Below are 16,346 nucleotides of genomic sequence, written 5' to 3'. Positions count from 1 at the left end.
CGGGCCCCGTGGATAATCAGCATAATCATGCTTCGGGGGGCCCCGACACGTGCGGGCTGCAGGACCACATACCCGGGACCCCGACCCGCGAGCTCTGCTACAGTCCTGTGGCTTCTATTTGAAAGGGAGGTTTTCCTGACGTATCTGTGCAAGAAGTAGGCTGATAAATCTTCCCCTGTTAAAATGTCTGTCTTCCACGGGTGCCATGTCCAGTCACAGACGATGGGGGGTGCAGGGAGGCGAGCCTGCCTCAGCGGGGTGTGAGGGCGTTTCAGGCAGCAGCCTGAGGGGTGAGGCAGGGCCAGTCGACGGATCACAAACGGCGATGACGCAGGCAGCTAGTGGAGGAGCGTCCCGCTTAATGACTATGACGTATGGGGGGGGGGTCCCTTGGTTTTAGGGGCTGCCACACATCACCAGAACTGTCTTGGGACTTGAGACTGGCACAAAGTTGCCTGGAGAAAACGGCTGTCTTCTGACACTGCTAGCCTGAGCATTTTAATCTTAGTCTGAGTGGGGGAGGGGGTGCTGGACCCATCTTTCACGGACCTCCAGGTGTAACCAAAGCGAATATTACGAAGTGACCCATGAAATGGCTACAGTACAGGCAGCCGGCCAGCTGAGTGCCGTCCCCTGCCTGCCGCTGAACCCGAGGACCCAGGTTCGTGGGAGAGTGTCTAACTGACCTGTATTCAATGTATTTAATATGAAGTGAAAGATGCCTGGATGTTCTGCCAGGAATCTGGTACAGGCTATAAAATACTGAGTGTCAGAGAGGTGGGCTGGGCCGGTCCAGAACTGGCCTCTTAGTACTGTCAGGAATTGATGGCACCATGTACCTCTGTCAGTGGGCTCACTGGGGGCACCATCCTTCTGCCCAAGCAGGTCCTGGGATTTGCTGCCTCTTATCTCCAGACATGGGAGGTATGAAATGTCAGAGGTCTCCAGTCCATAGCGTATGCCAGGGCTCAGCAATTAGTTTCCACCATGGGCCAGATTTCCCAAGAGTGCTCAATAAGGGGCCAGTGTACTTTTACAGACGCATGAAATTGCAGCCATGTGTTTTAATAGCATTCAAACAAAACCTATTTTGGTTATTCAAGTCTCTGCCTGGGTTACGTGTGTGTGTGGAGTTTGCATGTTCTCCCCATGTTGTCATGGGGTTTCTTCTGGCTACTGCAGTCCCCCCCCCCATCCCTGCCCCCACAGTCCAAAGACATGTTGAGGCTAATTGGACTTGCAAAATTGCCCATAGGTATGCCTGTGTGAGTGAATGGTGTGTGAGTGTGCCCTGCGATGGGCTGACCCCCCCATCCTGGGTTGTTCCCTGCCTCGTGCCCATTGCTTCCGGGATAGGCTCCGGACCCCCCGTGATCCAGTAGGATAAGCGGTTTGGAAAATGGATGGATGGATGGATGGATGGATGGATGGATATGAGGTGCCATTTGTTGAGAAATACAAAAGCTGTGCAAACATAATCAAATAGCTACAGTATCCACATTGGTTAGCTTTTGTGAGATACCAGCTTATATTTTTTAAACTAAAACTCAAAAGGGAAACCTCTTTCGGGGGGCCAAATATTTTTCTGGGCGGGCCCCCATTTGCCAGCCTACACTATACACCATGGAAAAACACGGAGTGTGTCATTCCTTTCTGCGATATTAAGGGTATTTCCGGTGTCCGTGTTCCTTTCTGGATGTTAGAAAGGGTTAAAATCACTGATGAAGTCTCTGGCTGCTTGTCCTCCTCTCCACCCAGAATGAAAGAATCTGTTGCCATGCGTGGTCCACCCTCAGAAGGTTTGCACTGGGGTGATGAGCTTCATCAGTTTCCTGCTTCCCATTGACATAAGACTGAGTTCAGTGGCCTGAATCAAATCTTAATCTGTCTTATAACCAAGAAGTTGTTTCTCCAAGGTAAACATTTTACCCACAACTGCTAAAGGACTTATAAAATCTTTTTTTATTATTATTATTAAAGCTGTCTCTCTTTATTGTTTCATACGCTGGTGGGAAATTGGAGACTTTATGGCATCTGCTGTGTGAGGGTGGTAGGCAGGGTCCTCGGAGAGATGTCGTTCATCTTCTGTAGACATTCGGGAGCAAAGGGATGGACGTGCCGCAGTGATGGCGCTCGGAGGCTGACCTTTAACCTCTCCGGCTTCCAGCTGATGACCAAGCACCCGGGCAAGCGGCTGGGCTGCGGCCCCGAGGGCGAGCGTGACATCAAGGAGCACGCCTTCTTCCGCTACATGGACTGGGAGAAGCTGGCGAACAAGGAGGTCCAGCCGCCATTCAAGCCCAAAGCAGTAAGTGCGGTGACGCGCGCTCACCCACAGGTCTGCCATCTTAGAGAACCGGCCAATGAGGTCGCGGAGGCGGGGCTTCTCTCCCCACAGGTGCAGTCAGTCCCTGGGAGGCCCAGACAGCATTCCTGCTCATCCTGGTGCCACGTAACACTGCTTTCCAAACTTCTTCTGGCTGCCGCGCAGACGGCATATGCAGTAAAACCGCTTTGCGTCTTTGTAATGTGTTTTAACATATTGCTGAAGTATCGGCTTTGGAACTTAGCTTTAAACTCCTGGATGGGGAGGTGGGGAGAGCTGGGTTTGGGCCAGCAGTCCAAATGAGGGGGGACCGCTTCACTAAAGCCGTTTGGGACACAACTTCTACATAATGCCATAGTTCACAATGATGTGTGTGGCCAGACACATTCTATACAGAAATGGTGTAGTAGTTTTTCTGTAGTCATCATTGTAAAACAATCCTTTTTGTTCTATAAGTTTTTTACTGTTGTATATAGAATGTCACAAGTGGGTGAGGATAGTTATTTTTACATCATACTATTAGAAATATTACTGTCGTTGTGATTTGCCATTATTTAGGAGTGGCATATGCAGTATAGTTTATTATATGTTCTATATGTATGTGCTGTTGATGCAGTTGGAGAGTTTGAGTATTTATATTAGAATTAATCCATGATTCATTGGTTAATACTTCAGGATTCGTGATCTGTTAGGTAACTATAATTAGATTTTTCTTATCTGTATGAACACTCCTCCAGAATATTTCAGTGTAATCAACAGCTGACTCATGCCTAATCATGTAAGCATTAGCAAGGGTACTCAAGGACCGCGATTGCATTACAGCTGCGGGAATCACTGCTCTATTACAGCCACGGGAGGAGAAGCCGCCTGATTGCGTAGTTCGGAGCACAGTTACATCAATTGATGTGTTTTTGTGTTTGAGGAGAGCACAGGAATGCGAGCGCCGCAGGACCCTGTGCTCACCATGTTGGGGCCGCCCTTATTGATACGACTCGCTTGCAGGCGTTGTCCTTGCCAACCGCCCGGCCGAGGACTTGGGGATGGTAACCCCGGTGACCCGGGACCCAGAGTCACATTCTGGATCCATCCCTTCACGTCCCTCTTCTCATTAACACCGCCATCCACCCATTAGCACCGGCCCCCACTTTTACAGACTCGCCGAGCCACAACCATGATAATTTGATAGCAGCTGGCATCGGGGGGGAGGTAGCAGCGGGAAGGAGGACAGCAGTGAAAAGCAGGCAGGCAGTGGTCTTATGGACACAAAACAGCCCTCCGCTCCAGAGGGTTACAGGTTTGCTTCCCATCTGGGAGGTTTTTGTTACTGAGTGAGATACCTGGAGTTTAATTCCATCAGGGAACAGCAGGGACTAAATTAAAATTAATAATAATAATGAAATAAACAAAGGAATAATTAGGAAGAAAGTCACGGCTGATAAGTGTTTGTTTAGTGGTAATGCGATAACCTGTGTGCCCCATACATACCTTCTCGGATCGATGACGACACCCGGGTCAAACCTGCTGAAACGCCACTTACTGATACGATACTGTGCTGAAAAGCAGGCGTCTGTGATCCAGTGTGTGCTGCTCCATGTGAGCTAGCAGGCGGGATTCAGGGCTGCCGTTTTTATCTTATTAGTGCCATAATGAGGACGGGCCAATGTGATGCTTTCTGGCTGCGGGGCAGCCGCTTCCTTCTGTAAGCCGTCCTGGGCAGCTGCATCAGCGTGCCTTTCATCACCAATTCTACCCGAACACACGGTCCACCTGTACTTGGTGACTCAGTTTCATTTCAGTCCGGTTTGGGATTCGGAGTCCTGTGCGCTACTCTGGGATGGGGCAGTGAACAGCAGTTACGATGGCTGGTGTTTGGAGGCCAGATTTGGGGAGCCATTTAAAAATAGTCAAACTTACAGCTCTCTCAGAGGTCTTTATTTCCTGGTAAGAGAAAGTGCCTTGACAAATGGACCATGTCCCCCCCCACACTTCCTACTGCCAGGGTGTCATCCAGTGGTTAGCCTTCATACCCCCACCCCCCCCCCCCGCTCCCCCAGTTTTTTTTTAATAATCACTTCAGTTATGATTTTTCTTAACTTTTTCAGTTTGGGTTTGCATGCTTTTTGCATAAGTGATGAAGGGGGCTGGGGGGCAGCGAGGGGGTGCTTATAAGGAGTGATGGAGGCTGGGGGGTGCTTATAAGAAGTAATGGAGGCTGGGGGGGGCTTATAAGGAGTGATGGAGGAGGCTGGGGGGGAAGCAGGGGGGTGCTTATAAGGAGTAATGGAGGCTGGGGGGGCTTATAAGGAGTGATGACGGAAGCAAGGGGTGCTTATAAGAAATGATGAAAGCGGCTGGGGGGCAGCGGGGGGGGGCTTATAAAAAGTGATGGAGGAGGCTGGGGGACAGCAGGGGAGGGGCTTTTAAGGAGTGATGAAGGAGCTCAGGAGGGGTCTTCAGAGCACAGCAAAGGTGGGGGGTGGGCTGCACACACAGCAAAAAGGGGACACAGTTTGTGGTAAACGGCAGCGTTTAGGGTGTGTTGTCAGGTGGCCATTGCCTGTCTGCCTTAACAGGGCCGTCTTCCTGTGCCGCGGCCGGCCCCTGACGCTAATCGCTCCTGACAGGCATGTCCATGAGGACACCAAAAAGCTCTCGCCTCGATTTCAGGCTCTGATGGAACGGCGAGAGGTGTGGCGCAGTGCAGTCTGGTGCTTGTGGCTAAGCAGCCCTCACCGCCCGATGGATCCCGCTGATGGCAGCTGCCTCAGAGATCATTAGTGGCGAGGGTCCTCAAATGGAGACACGCGTGTTTGCACTTAGAATCCGATAGCAGCCAGTCCGTCCCTGACGAGCGATCCCAAGTGAGACAGTAATCCTCACGGGCATAGCGATGCCGCTGCGATTTGGGAAATCACACTAAGCTTAGGCTTTATATTCCCTCTCTGCAGTGGGTCTCACTTTCAGTGACGGTAAATTGAACATTAGTGTCAGTTTTAGATAAATGTGAAACTAACTCATCAGCAGAATGAAATGCTAATAATGAATGGGAGAAAGCGGCGCAGGCACCCCGGGCCACCTATTACAGGGGTCCTTGGTGGCTTGTGATGGAGCGCCACCTCGTTTTGGCGGGAAAATGAGTGCCATGGCGGGAAGGTGGGGCTTTTCAGACAGCAAGAGAAGAGCTAATGGAAGGGTGGGATAAAACACCCCGAGGGGGGTCTGGGTCACAGAGCTGTAAAAAGGGGTCTGTCGGGTTAAGCTTTCATTGGATGCCCTGGAGCCCAGTGAAAATTCAAAGGGCTTTAATTCTATCTCTCTCTTTTTTGCAGAGGTGGGGAAGCAGCAGAGTTTGTTACTTCCCAGAACATTTGATTAACATTACAGTTTGCAGATGAAAAAGGCTGCAGATTTTCAACGTAGCTTTAAATTAATTATCTGGCATATTACTGGCTGTGAGTGGCTGAGTCTTGAGTTGTATGTATCTGCTCTCTATTGGCCGACTAAAGTACCATATGTGCTGTTGGAATGTATCTGTATAACTCGGCTCCTCAGAAACCAAATAATGTGTGAGGAATTGCTTTTGGGTGACATGTTGCATTGACACAGACACAGACAAGGTCTCCAGTGAGTTTGACGTCACTGGTCCTTCAGTCACATCAGCTCTTTGGACCACACAGCACCTGGAGACATGGTTTTCACTTACAACTTCCCTTATGAGTCCTGCATTCCTGCCCCTAATGGGCGCTAGCTCAGGATTGTGTCAGACTGGGTGGGGGGTGGGGTTTCATGTTTCATCTCACAGCTTCGGCGCAGAGATCCTGGACCTTCCCGGGACGTCTCCGTCGCCCCCCCCCCCGCCCAGCGCCCTCTCACGCTCGGTTCCTGCATCGCGCTCCACCTTGCATCGTCTCTGCCTGCCCCACCCACCACATGCCTCTCTCCCTCTTCTCTCCCCCCCCACAGTGTGGCCGCGACGCTGAGAACTTTGATCGCTTTTTCACCCGCCATCCTCCAGTGTTAACCCCGCCTGACCAGGAGGTCATCATGAACCTTGACCAAGCCGATTTTGAGGGCTTTTCCTATATAAACGCCTGTTATAACAACACGCCAGCCAGGAGTTAAGGACCGCATGAGACGCTAATCCTTTGAGCTCCTTGATGCATTACCTATATTTACGGTACTCTTTACGTTATCTGTTTATATATATGTACTGTGCTGTGCTGTATATGTATATAAACACAGCCCAATTTATGAGCTTATGGGATTTGAATCTATGTGTAAATTCCCATGAATGACTTGCTCTGGTGTGGGTCCAACATTGTACTTCCATTCCATTGTCAATCGAATTTTATAATCAGAGAGATTATCCATGGTGGTTGTGTCAGTTTTAGCCCTCAACCCTGGATACTCCAGAGCTTCTTCCATGACCTGTCCATCCCAACGCTCCGTGTGACATTGCCCCTGCCGACACCATCGCAGCCTCCCCGCAGCTCTTCCATAAACATTTTGTTCCACCAGACTCTCATCTTGACAGAACTGATGGAGTTATTGAGCTGGAGCGTGGAGAGAGCCGTCGGTTTCAGGATGAGTGGACGATTCTGTGGGTTCCATTCAATGGCTGCATTCTGAGCCCATTTTTTTTTTTGTTCCTATGGTTAATAAGCGAAATGTGTTCCGGACAAGTTCCAGAATCCCATGGAAATTAAAATGGAAAATGTAACTTAAATTTGCATAAGCTTCTGTCAATGCGATTCTTAACTAACACAAGCTATAAAAATATGCAGAAATGTGGTATTTCTAACAGTCAATGATAAATTGTCTTTTTTTTTTTTTCTCCCCCCCCAAGCATGACGAGATTGTTTACAGGATAAATTGGTCCAGCAGTTTCTTGTTCTCAAATTAGTGCCCTCATTGGTGGTTTTGTTTAGTGGAGCTCATTTACCCCCTCCCACACCAACAGACAGGCTGCTTCGAGCACTGGGGGGTCACAGATGTGACCTGGATGCCCATCTCCTGTGGTTCCCCAGAGCAGTGTTTCTTAATTTGGTCCATGGAGGCCCCCAGACGGTCCACATTTTTTGCTGCAAGGAAGCAAAAATGTGGACCGTCTGGGGTCCCAAGGGACCGGGTTGAGAAAGACTCCCCTAGAGATGCATGAGCAAAGGCGTGTCAATGGCTGTTTCTCCCAGACTTCTCCAATGAGGAGCGCCCCCCCTGGTGTGAGCAGGGAGCCTTCTGCCGACAGCCGGTCGCCTTCATAAACAAAACACAGTCACATGTATCGATGCTTTTGGCCTTTACTTCTTCTTTTTGGTGAAGGGAGACAGACTGCCCCAGACGAGTGCTTATTTTGACAGAGCAAATGCAGATTTCTCCTCCAACACTGTGTCTGGTCTTTACCTGGATGTGCAAAACCCAGTCTTTACCGGGACCTCACTGCCACGAACACTGTAAGCTGTTACTTGTGCAGATAATGCTGTCTCTATACAGTTATGCATCTATGACTCATCCATGATGCAAGCTCAGGGTTTCACTGTACCGTGGGGTACGTAGAACTCAAAGTTCTTGAAAAAGTATGGCTTCTCCAAAAACACAAATGACGGCGATCTGGATCCGCCCCCAGACAAGAGGCTTCACCCGAGCGTCTGAGACAGGGTGCTGCGCCGAAAGGTCACGTTCGATTCAAACTGCCTCTCATGCACGCAAATGAGCAAACAAACGAATGAAGCGGGCGTTCGTCCGCTGGGTAATTCAGTTAGCATTCGAGTAGCACAGCCTGTCTCCATTCTCCAAACGGAAACTAATCTGGGCTTGACAGTGCAGAGCAGACTTTACCATGCCGGGTACGGATTTCGGTTGCATACACACGTATGGTATCCGGGCAGGAAAGCTGATCATTTCCACTGGAGTTTGTGCCAACCTGCGAAATACAGAGCCCCACCAACGGCAAAGACCTGCACATCAACTGAAGCTGTTGAGATTGCCTGACATGTCTTACGCTTAACTTCAGTGTCTATAATGTTTGTAGGTAGAACTGAAGAAGTTATTGATAGCTACCGGTGATTTCAGATTTTACCCACAATGTTCAATTGGGGTGGCGATCCTCAGACAGAGTATTTCATAATTATTTTCCAATTTATATATAATGTGTATAAATTGGAAAATGAAATGGGCCTAAAAAGTTCATCAGATTTTAAGATGAATTATTTCCGCAGCTAAATTAATATGAAATGTATAATTTCTGCCAAAATCAGTCAGTGGTAAAATAAGCCTTTATTATTTTTGCAAGTGTCTCAAAAAAAGGGAGTATGTATATATATATAATATATATATGCATTGAAATGTGTATTTCAAAAGTGTCAAATTGTATACGATAAATGTACTAAACGATGTGGCTGGGTTTTATGTCTGTGAGCCTTACAGTATTGTAATAATATTAATAATTACATTATTTTATGTCTTTTCTAAACAGAGGGTGCAAGCAGGGTTTTGCATTAAAAGCATATTAATAATTTTGCATGTGGATTCTTTGCTGAAAATGTGACTATTAGGGGTTTCGGCTATAATCCTATCACTATATTCACTAAGTCAGATGTTGTTAATGTACAAAGTATTTTCTGAAAATAAAAAAACATCGATGAACGCACATTGTAGCTTTCTAGTGGAATCTAACGTGGGACTCTAAAGGGATTCAAGTGAATCATAGCTGGTCATGTGATCAGGTTCCAGCTTCCAGCCTGGATATAAACATGAGTAGAATTCCTTTACCTTACTCTGAAGTAGAATCTGCCTTCACCTTACTCTGAAGTAGAATCTTTGTTGTTTGGAGTTCCCTAAACAGTCCCCTATTCTCTATGTAGTGCGCTATACAGTGTATCTGCCATTCTAAGGTACTGTTGTAATTCTCAAAGGCAAATCCAGCTCACTATGTAGTGCATTGTAAAATACCCATAATGCACTGCAAACTATAGTGTACAGACAGCGTAAACAAGCATGCTTCCTACATACCATAACGCAGTGTGAAAGTGACATCTGTTGTTAACTGGTTGCATGTAGCACAAGATGTGTGAGAGGGTGACTTTGTATGCAGTTTTTTTTTATTATTTTAAAAAGTAACAGCTACGAGCGATCTGTGCAAACACTAAGTTGACATTTCAATTGCAAATAATAAATAGTAATGAAATAAAAATGAAATGGCAGGTTCACACATCCATATTCAGTTTATCTCCTTTTTTCCGCTTATGTTGTTGCTGTACTTCGTTACTCGCAAATGTCAGCTGTCAAGGGTTGCTAGGATACCAACGCAGAGCATCTTGGAACGTGGTGTCCCAATCCGCCGTCTTTCTTCAGTGACTGATTCCCTATGCAGTGAACTACACAGATTTTTCTATACAGGGAGTGGTAAGTGAACCATTTCTAACACTGCTCAGGAGGGGGCTGGACTTTGGATAGTCGGCGCATTCTATTCCCTCAATGTCCGTGTGACATCACATGGCTCCCCGTGATGTCACACTGAGAATTAAAGAAAAAAGTGCGTGATTATTTTTCTTTGTTTAGAAGTAAATGGCTATGCAAGGAAGCAGCCATCATTTTTTATATTATTAGAACTATAGTTATTAGTGTTAATATTGGTATTATCAGTATTAAAGTATTATTCATCATTCTGCTCTGCTCATAGGGCTCTCTGCGCCATTTAAAAAGAAAAAAGAAAAAAAAAAACGTAGCCCTTATCTGCAGTGTATGTTCAGCACTGTGGTGCGTGATTGTTAATTAATTCTGAATGTCACAGACTCAAATTAAAATCAGCTGCTTGGAGTGCGCAAGGCTTATCTGCTGAAAGCAGGTCGTCGCCTGTTCCTGCCGTTTTCTGTCGCAGCTCCGGTGCTACGGCTGACATCAGCCGAACCCTAATCTGGGACCTCCTGAAAAACTCCTCTCCCCTTAATGGGGGATAAATTAAAGAGTGTGAACTCGTATTAAACTCCCGTTTGATTAGTGCGGGTGATTCGCCGCAAAGCCCTCCCTCTCTGTTACGTTGGTACTGCCTGACTCCGGGGCCTGTCTCTGCTCCGCATCTGGACGCACGGCTGCGGGCAGCAGCTTCCCGTCGTCTCGGCGCGGGCGGGATCCTCCGCACATCCCGCCGGTTGCCCGCCTTGTTTCCGAGCTGCCTCTTCGCTCGTGGCCGCTTCCCGCCGGGCGTGCACCGCGTCTGTGTGACCCGGATGCTGGCCTCATAGCCTAGGGGAGAGACCTGCGCACAGAACAGACACGGTGAATTTGAATCATTGCAACACCCATGATGTGGTTCTCAGAACAAGAACTGGAAACAATAGTCCTTCTCGTGACCTCCATTTTATTTAATTGTTTTTAAAAATTGTCCTCCTCAGGTCTCTCGCTTCATCTCCTCTTGAATTTGGAATGCCACCCCACCCTCCACGTACCTCGTGTACACACACACACACACACACACAGACCGTCTGCTGTCGCTCTGACAGAGACGGAGGGGCTGCAGAATTAAAGCCAGGATGGTATCGGCTGGTCATGGCTGGAAGGACGCTGTATGCTCCGCTCCAACCTGCTCGTCATACAAACCCAGCCTTTGCTGAGGGTCCCTGAGAGCATCCTGATGCACAGCTCTGGCCTTTTGACTTGTTAGCCGCCACCAGATTGTTATATAGGTCGTCACAATGAAAACTAGCCAGTCAGGAAGGTTACCGCTCTCCCCCGCGGAGAAGCGGAACGACTGCTCCAGATGTGTTTGCTCCAGGTGCCGGGCTACTCCAACTGGCAACAGATAAAAAGATCCAGCAAAATTCAGGGGAAAAAAAATAATAATAAACCTACTGATCTCATCTTTTACCTTTTGCTAATGTGGGATTTACAGTAGGTTTGTAATCTGCCTGGGTAATATTAAGATAATCATGAATATTGAATAAGTTAATAGCTTGTGTATGTCAGGTTTTCAAATGATTATCCTTTACAATAAAAATTAGAAGTGAACACGAACTTGGGTTTTTTTTAAACCCATTTGTATGATTTTCTTTTTACATTTGAGGTTTAATTCCGCTGCAGTGTTCCTCATTTATATTGTTACTCTATGCATCAATGAACAAATTTCCCAACCTGAGGTCGTGTTCAATGGGCTGCCTTGTTCTTTTTCCCTCCTAACAACAGCAATATGCCTAAGAGAGAATCTAAACATGCAGTTAATAATAAATCATTACCGTCACCATTTCGCTGTTGGTAAACAATTGTTAATTACTGATATTTTTCGAGAGCTTCCCTTGATGGCTTCCCTTTGACACCATTCGATTTGTGCAAAAGACGCTCAATTGCCAAGTGGGCTGTCACATCGAGCAGCTATGTTTAGGCCTCAGGACATCCAGGTACTTGAGTGGAGATGAGGCCCGAGTCCCTTCACTGGAAGTGGGCCTTGTGAGCAGCCTGTCCCTGAGGCTGAGCCCACCGGCAAGGCCGTTGAAGCAGAAGGTAGGAAACATTCAGCTGTTCTGTCAGCTTTCCTGTAAGACGTTTCCTGTCTCTAACACCGCTGTTTGCTTCTCGTTTTGTCCCCGCTTGTAGATCTTGCCGCTTTTTCTGACTTTCCTCTGTGAACTGCTCTCTCCCTGTTTACTCGTATACTCATATTGTGTTGAGATGTTAGGTCACTTTCTCCGCTGTACTCTCTTTGTGTTTTTGCAGTTTTGTTCTTTGGGATGGCTGGGCACAGTCTTACATAATCTGTGTATTGAGAATTCCAGAATGTAGTTATTGTATTTTTATCGCTTTGGATTTGCATGCATAGTAGGATGAATGATATTTTTTAAATGACGCTATTAGACTTCAAGAATTATTGACAATTTCGCATATATTTCTGTATTTGTTTATGTTATTGTCATTGTGTCTGCAAAGGTTTCCCAGACTTGTATATCAAATATAAAAATACTGTGTATGGTAAAGCAACCAATTATGTTATAAAAATAGTTTTAAAAGCCTGAAACAAAGAAAACAACTTTATTAAATCTACTTTTGATCTTTTTATTCGGATAAAATGGAATTACAAATTGTTAGTTATAATCACATAAATCATGTAGCTTTTTTGTTTTAATATATTTCCTCCCAGTCCCAGTGCTATACCTGTCCCTCCCAACACCTGCAGCAAAGCAAAGCAGGATGGTCTCCTAGCCCCACGCACTTCCAACCCCCCCCCCCCCCCCCCCCCACACAAACACACTGCTACCTTTCCCAGACTGTACACCGCACAGTCTTCAGGCCTTACCATCTGCCACCTCCTATTTCCGTGTAAACGGGGCAGAAGATACCGAGGCAGAGAGGAATCCCCCCCACACTACCAAAGGCCTGTGGGCCTGGCACAGCGTTCGCCGCCTTCCTCATTGCTCCGTCCGCCTCGGCTCCATTAGGACACAGGAGGCGTGTCGCGGGTGGGCGCTCTGGTCCGCCATGGAGAGAGAGCTTTGATTTCACATGGAAACTTTATTAATCAGACTCCAAACGTGCCGACAGCTGGGCTTTAGATCAGGATGATGCAAGATGTAGCTAATCTAGCAGCAAATAAATATAAACATTTAAAAACATACGAAGTAGGGGGTTGCAAATGTCCGAAATAGTGCTAAATGCCGTTTCATTTCTTCCTCTTTCCCTGGCACCCAGAAGAATAGGAAGGATCCCAGTAACTTCGACAAGGAATTCACCAAGATGCCCATTGAGCTGACGCCCACAGACAAGCTCTTCATCATGAACTTGGACCAGAATGAATTCCAGGGATTCTCCTACACCAACCCTGAGTTCGTCATCCAGGTGTAGCCTGCTAGTGTTCTCCTGCGGGATGATTCTTATGTCCGTGTGTGTGTGCGCATGTACTCTCAGGGGGCAGCCTCTCGTATCGGCTGGGTTTCCTGCAGCATCTCTACACCGTCTCTCAGTCACCTCCTGCCATGTCTCCTGCCCTCTTGATCTCGAGCAATGCTGAACAAATTCGATCCTCCCAGATTTAAACACGTGACATCATGGACGGCCTCTATGAGGCAAGAGACTTCTGTGGCCTCGCCTTTGAAATGACCCTCCTGAGTGTTTATTTACTCATTTTAATGAAGTGGACTCACACCTGCTTCTATGGCCGCTTCCGCCGGACTTCAACCATTTATATGCCAGTTTGTGCCGCAGGAACATGCAAAAAAAAACAAAAAAAACATAGATTGACCTTTTCCTGCTTCCAAAGCAACAACATGGTGGACGTCAGTTATCAGACTTAAGGGTTTCTGTATTCAGCCTGCATGTTAAAGTATGAAGAAATGTTCCTTTTTTCATGCGCGATATTACCATTTTTTTTTAGTACAGTTTTCAAAAAATCCCTTAATATCACTTACTGGCTAATTCAAATCCTAATGTCTTCTTTGATTCTATCGGGAGTATTTTAATTCATTTTTTTAATATGAAAATGTCACATCATACTACTGCCACTAACCATCGATGGCTGCCTGTGGCTGCAATGGCCAGGAATCCTGATGGCTAAAGGGCTGTGGTTCCTTTTTTCCCCTAAGAGTCTGTCCCAGTGTTAAGTGCATTGTAAGTATGTTTTCAGTGCAAGATCAGTGCAGTGTCAGACATAAAAACACAGTTGAATCTCAACATGGAGAACCTTTGCTCTCTGACACAGAAAAAAATGTCTTTAGTGAAGTGCTAGATCTATGCATGCCCTTTTGGTTCCTAGTCTGATATTTAATGTTAGTACTGTACATCAGATGTTACTGCTGAAACTGGTGAAATGGTCAGCTGTGTGTATTTAAGGACAATTCTGACGTCTTCCAGTAAGTAACCACGAGCAGGAGTTGTTCAGAACATGAAATGTGCAGAGATATTGTGCAGTTCAGTTTCGTCTGTACTGTGTGCAGGATCAGATTGATTTTAGTGCTTCCCTCTCTGTCTTACATCTATGAAGCTTGTTCTTTGAGTTGTGTGAGGCGTAGCCATCTGGGTGTTTATCTGAACACAGTTGATGGAGTAGGTATTGGGGGGGGGGGGGTGGGCTGCTGTGAAATCCTTACGCACTCCAGGGTGTCATTGGCAGCTAATGGCGGTAATCGGTGCACCGGCATCTTCCGCACGTAATCCACTGTTTACGGACGAGAGTCGGACCCAGTTTCAGGGATGCACTAAGCGCAAAAAAGGACACAATTTGGATGCTCGGTGGTGACCTGCTAATCACCAGAGAGACTGAACGAATGCCTGCTTCCCTTAGTCACACCAGCTTTTTATAGGTCTTTTTGTAATAAGAGAAAACCACCCAAAACTGCAGACTGAACTGTTTTCATGTTATTAATTCCCATTTTAATCCACAGTTAAAAACAAAAAATCTGACAACAGACATGAGTCTCGGTTATTTTTGGGCTGCAATTAAATCAAATTTAATTTTATCTAGTTTCTTTAGCTGATTCTCTTCGTAAACTAGAATGACTCCCGTCAGTGTGATCTGTGCAATGACAAAAATGACTCCTCTTCTAGCATATCACCTCAGCTGTGTCACGTGCTGGGAAGTGGATTTCTAGTACTGCAGCATGTACGTTTCCCTTACTTTTTCTTTTTACAGTTATTTATTTATTTTTCCTGAAGTCCTTCGCTGGTTTTGATAGTAAAATCAGAGTTCGGAATGGTTTGATTCTGTCAGTGCACAGCCGGGAAATGGATGTGACAAGGGGTGTGAAAAGTCTCAGAAATTGCTGGATTAAGAGGAAATATTACAGCTTGCGACAAGGACTGAAATGTATACGTGTTTCCTGCAGATGATTTCCCGCCATTTAAAATTGAAAGCCAAAAAGAGAAACAAAAACATTACTATGCAAGATGGAGTATCCTCGGTGTTAGTGCATCTTAGAACAAACTCTTTACTAGAGGCCGTTTCTTTGGACGATGAAGAAAATCGAGAGCTGCATATTTACTTCCTGAACTACGAAATATGTTGCATGTTCTGTAATTTCTGGTATGTAATACATTATACGGAAATTTCCCAAAACCTGTTTGTGTTTTTCTCTGGGCCTTTTCTTAAAGTGGGAGTGGTGGGGGACACATCCACCACCAAATAAAATAAGGGAATGTGGAATTCGTTTGTGTGAGCATTCCTGTCCGTGTTTGCGTGTGAGTATGTTGGTGTTAATGTGTGAGCATTTTTGTCCGTGTTTGTGCGAGTGCTCCACTCTAAAATGTAAGGATAACGTTTGTCTAAGGAAATGAAGACGTTTATTTGTCTGTGTGCACCTCCGTTTGTCAGTGTTTGTGTGAGTGCTCCACTATAAAATCAACTAAGATTAACAGCTGACTAAGAAAATGTTGGTATTTGTGAACTGAGCATTTATATCACTTTACTTAAAGGGGGCAGAAGTAACTTAGTAACTCAGTTACTACTCAGGTACAAATTATGAACAAATATAGTAACTTTATGAAATAATGAACCATTATGATTGACTAATGATGAACGAACACAGGATCAGTATGTAACTAACACACAGTTCCTGGGTAATTAATACAGTAAGTATTAGTGTACTACTACATTATCTGTGCCCTCAAGTAAAGTGTTACCCACTCTTTCTTGTGTAATGCCTGCTTGTGTTTTTCCTTGTTTCTACATGTGTCTCTCCATAGACAGTAGGACCTGTGAGAAGATGTATCTGCCAGGCTACACCTCAAGTTCCAAAGGCTTTGCCCTCTTAGCTTGTGTGTCCATGCCGTTGGCATTGGTGTCCCCCTCCCTCATCTGCTCACCAGACAGTGGAGCATTTTATGATTACTATCATTAAGAAATTTAATGATCGATTGCTCAAAAACATTGAGGCAGTTCTGCGTCTGACTGCTCTTGAGTGACTGAACCTTGAGTGAAACTCGAACCTTGCCTGCAGAACCCTGAGGTCTACTGAGGTGACAACCACCAAAGTAGAAGAGTATGAGTACTTTGGGGGTGTAAAAGCATAATGCAGTCCAAGTTTTTAAAAACTCCATTTTCTAC

The 16,346-nt window shown here is 46.1% G+C and overlaps 1 protein-coding gene across 2 annotated transcripts in view; it reads left to right on the top strand.

Annotated features, from left to right (window-relative positions):
- The window catches only part of LOC125741727 (protein kinase C beta type-like), a 96,866-nt gene extending 80,936 nt beyond the window's left edge, over positions 1 to 15,930 (top strand). The window contains exons 16-17 of one of the 2 annotated variants that reach the window (XM_049012985.1): positions 2,168 to 2,308; positions 13,001 to 15,930. In XM_049012985.1, the coding sequence (XP_048868942.1) occupies positions 2,168 to 2,308; positions 13,001 to 13,153 (294 nt within the window). In that variant the 3' untranslated portion in view covers positions 13,154 to 15,930. Of the gene's footprint in view, positions 1 to 2,167; positions 2,309 to 6,289; positions 8,973 to 13,000 lie in introns of those variants that run through there. The other variant, XM_049012984.1, reaches the window with a different exon arrangement.
- Positions 15,931 to 16,346: the final 416 nt, after the last annotated feature.

The sequence above is a fragment of the Brienomyrus brachyistius genome, chromosome 5 (assembly GCF_023856365.1).
Source record: "Brienomyrus brachyistius isolate T26 chromosome 5, BBRACH_0.4, whole genome shotgun sequence".
Classification (NCBI taxonomy): Eukaryota; Metazoa; Chordata; class Actinopteri; order Osteoglossiformes; family Mormyridae; genus Brienomyrus; species Brienomyrus brachyistius.
Note: the sequence above shows the minus strand (reverse complement) of the source record. Positions and strands in the feature narration are given on the sequence as shown.